The following is a 3,342-nucleotide window of genomic DNA, read 5'->3' as shown; positions in this document are numbered from 1 at the left end:
CTCTGTGGGACGTCCAGTCTATGAAGTTCAAGGAGACAAGTCAAGCTTATCATAAAGGCTTTGTTAACGACGTCCTCCCTCTACCTTGTCAGCTATTCGAACTCACACTCCTAATACTTCTACGAATCATCTCTCTCCTAAATAAGATACCAAGACATATATCTATCTATTCATATACATGCATGTATTCACACCACCATACTGTATACCCTGTTAACGCCTACAGCTGCATATATATATATTCATACTATTTCTATATCTATATATATCGGTGTGTATAGTAGAGAGATACATGGTCCCAGTGTTAGGTGCGTCTATCTGGTTGACTTTATTGCGGCCGTCTGTCTTACAGCTACCTACATATCAATATAGATAGATATATATAGATATATGTGTATGCGTATAGATGTATGTATGTTAAGGGAGTCCTTGCATGTGTATGGAGTTCTATATAAAGAGAGTGGTAGTATATGTGTATGGTGTATGCTTGTTTATTTGGGAATGAAAGGAGATACTTTACTCATCTTGTCACTGACGTATTTATTCTTAAAACATTTCCTATCTTTCTTTCTTTCTCTTTTGGTCTTTCTATTGCCATCTTTTCTCTTCTTTTTCTTGTCCTTTCTTTTCTCCATTCATTCATTCATGAAACTCTATCTCTCTCTCTCTTTTTCCCTATTCTTCAGAGAGCTCTTTCTGTTTGTGTCCTTTCTTCTCCCTCTTCTTGCTCTCTCCTTTCTTTTTTGTTCTTGACGTGGCTTTCTTTCTCTTTCCTTGTCTCTTCTTCTTCTTCTCCTTTTCTCTTGCCCTCTATATCTTTGCTTTCTCTCTACACGTTCTTTTGCTCCCTTCTTCTCCTCCTTCTCTCGAGCATGTCAACATATCTTAGATTGTCTCTAGTCGAATGTGCTGCTGTCCTTTCCCAGGCTTTAGAGAATATGAATGAATTCGAGCGAGAAGCAGAGCTCGCCCGTCGATATGAAGAGCTAGTGCGTGAGAGACAGAGGAAGGAACTCCTCCGCAAACAAGACCTTTCTCGGGGCCTTCCCTCCAGACCAGGTAAAGAAAGCGAAAGACCCACTAGGCTCGGCAGCATGTGTGGGTCGAAGCTGGAGATATACAGGCACATACACCAGACTCTCCTTATATTGTTGTCGTATGTATCACTCATGGCCCTTCATTCATTTCATTTCTTACCAGCATATATATAGGAGTCGTCTTATGAAGCGACTAGCCAACAAAGTCCAACTCCGCAGTGTGTCTCCCTGTATATCTGCCTACTGCAGTTGCTTGATGAGGATCGAGACAGATAGATAGATTAGGGATAGATAGATAGATAGATTAAAGATAGGTAGATAGATAGACGAAGGCATATGTAGAGAAACATAGATGAGAGACGTATGTAGATGAAGATAGATCAAGGATAGATCGATTGATGGAAGTGATTAAGAGGTGTTGAGGGTGTCCTAACAGCAGGTGGCGAGTAGGGGCTTACACGTCTTTTTGACGTCTTCAACTGCGCATGGTATCTAGTCCATGCATTTCTCTATGTAGATAGATGTACCTACATACACAGGTTTATATCTGCATTTTTGTGGCTTTCTATCCATGTGATGCTGTAGTGAAGTCCCTGTTCTCTCCCCAAGGTGTCTTTGTTTCATTCCTCTCATCTTCTTTTTTGCACATTCGCCCCTTTCACAAAACAAGAGAGAAGGCCTTCCTTTTCCATCGTTATCTGTCTCTCTTTTCTTTTCTTCTTTTCGTCGCCAGGAGGAGGTGGAGGTTTGGGCGAAGCCCTCAGTGACATTCGAGCGAGGCGCGCACGACAGAAGCAGCAGAGACGTCCAAGTAATGCATCTGAAAGAAGAGGAAGAAGAATGGCAGTGCGCATCACGCACTCGTTAAGAGAGAAAGAATGAAGAGAAACAGATTCAGAGGGAGGAGACACGGTCATTCTAGCATACTGATGGTAGCAGAGATTGCTTGTGTTATACTAGATCATCTCTTTAGGAAAGAAAAGAAAGGGAAAGAAAGAAATAAAGAAAGAAGAAAAACGAGGGAAGACGAAGAGAAGTATGCGTAGGAATGGCTGCAGGAGAGCCAGGGAGATGGAGTGTATATACACTCAGCAGGACTTCGCGGGGCGGTGCCATAGATGTTATGTGTATGAGATCTTGTCTGTAAACGAATCGACATGAGGAAACACAGTCTTGCATGTGCATCCTACATTCTCTTCAGATAGGTCTACCTCCTTCTCTCCCTATCTACATATGAAACTGTCGTGTATGTCTCTGCTTTTTGTCATCGGGGTGATAGGTGTTAGAGAGTTGAAGCTAGATGAGAAAGAGAGAGTAAAGACTATAGCAGTAGTTGACGGTGCCGCCCTCAGCCTGTCTCTTATAGAGAAGCGTCCAAAGAAAAGAAAGAAGGACTTGTGTGCTTGTATAGAAAAGAGGTTATATTACCCTGTTTGACGTGGAACTTCTTTGCTTTCTAGGTAGTGACGAAGAGGAAGAAGAAGGAGAAGCCGGGGGATCTGCCTCAACAGAAGGTCGATCAAGTGGTCAGCGTAGAGAGGGAAGTGACGAGGATGAAGAAGGCTCTTCCTCTTCAACATCTTCTTCTTCCGACGAAGATGAAGAAGATGACGAGCTTTCTGAAGAGAAACGAAAGAAAGCTTCTTCTTCATCTACATCCCGTCTCCCTCCCCCGACTAGTCTTCCTGGTAGCTCGACAGTATCAACTACTTTAACTGCGTCTTCTTCTTCCCAAGGGGGGGCAGATACGTCGTTGCTATCTACGGGTGGAGGAGGCTCTTTAGGAGCTTCTTCTGCAGCATCGATAGGAAGTCTAGCAGGGGGAGATGGAGCTCTGAAAGGCACGCCAGGGAGTACTGCTCTTGGGGAAGGCGATGGAGACGCACAGTTCCTAGGGGGAGGAAGGAAAGGCAAAAGTACAGGCGCAAGAAGAGGAGGAGATGAAGACCATGAAGAAGATCTTCAGGAATCATATACGGCACAGCAACAGGTATTATTCTCCCGGCTCTGTCAGGGGCAAGGAATCCTAGAAGATGCATTGTGCTCTGCTGTATGTACACCCCACAACCGTATGCCTCGGCGCTCCTGTCGAGGGCAGATTGGACGTGCAAAAACGGTCGTCTTCCTGGGATTTCTCATAGCTGACGCATTCTTCTGTTTCTAGAGTTCCCTCTGTTAACATAGATAGATAGATAGGTAGATAGATAGATAGATAGATAGATAGATAGGTAGATAGATAGATAGATAGATAGAGATAGATAGATAGGTAGATAGATAGATAGATAGATAGGTAGATAGATAGATA

General features: G+C 43.5%; 1 protein-coding gene across 1 annotated transcript; it reads left to right on the top strand.

Moving 5' to 3' along the window:
• Nucleotides 1-922: 922 nt before the first annotated feature.
• On the top strand, nucleotides 923-3,024 carry CSUI_010488 (rna polymerase-associated protein rtf1; the record flags this gene model as incomplete). The annotated part of the gene is made up of 3 exons (XM_068070591.1): nucleotides 923-1,059; nucleotides 1,771-1,848; nucleotides 2,498-3,024. Coding segments are annotated over exons 1-3 (726 nt in total), but the record flags the coding sequence as incomplete, so codon positions are not given.
• Between the last annotated feature and the right edge of the window lie 318 nt (nucleotides 3,025-3,342).

The sequence above is a fragment of the Cystoisospora suis genome, assembly GCF_002600585.1.
Source record: "Cystoisospora suis strain Wien I chromosome Unknown contig_7581, whole genome shotgun sequence".
NCBI classification, from domain to species: Eukaryota; Apicomplexa; class Conoidasida; order Eucoccidiorida; family Sarcocystidae; genus Cystoisospora; species Cystoisospora suis.
The sequence above is the reverse complement of the archived record's forward strand: the minus strand, read 5'-3'. Positions and strand labels throughout refer to the sequence as shown.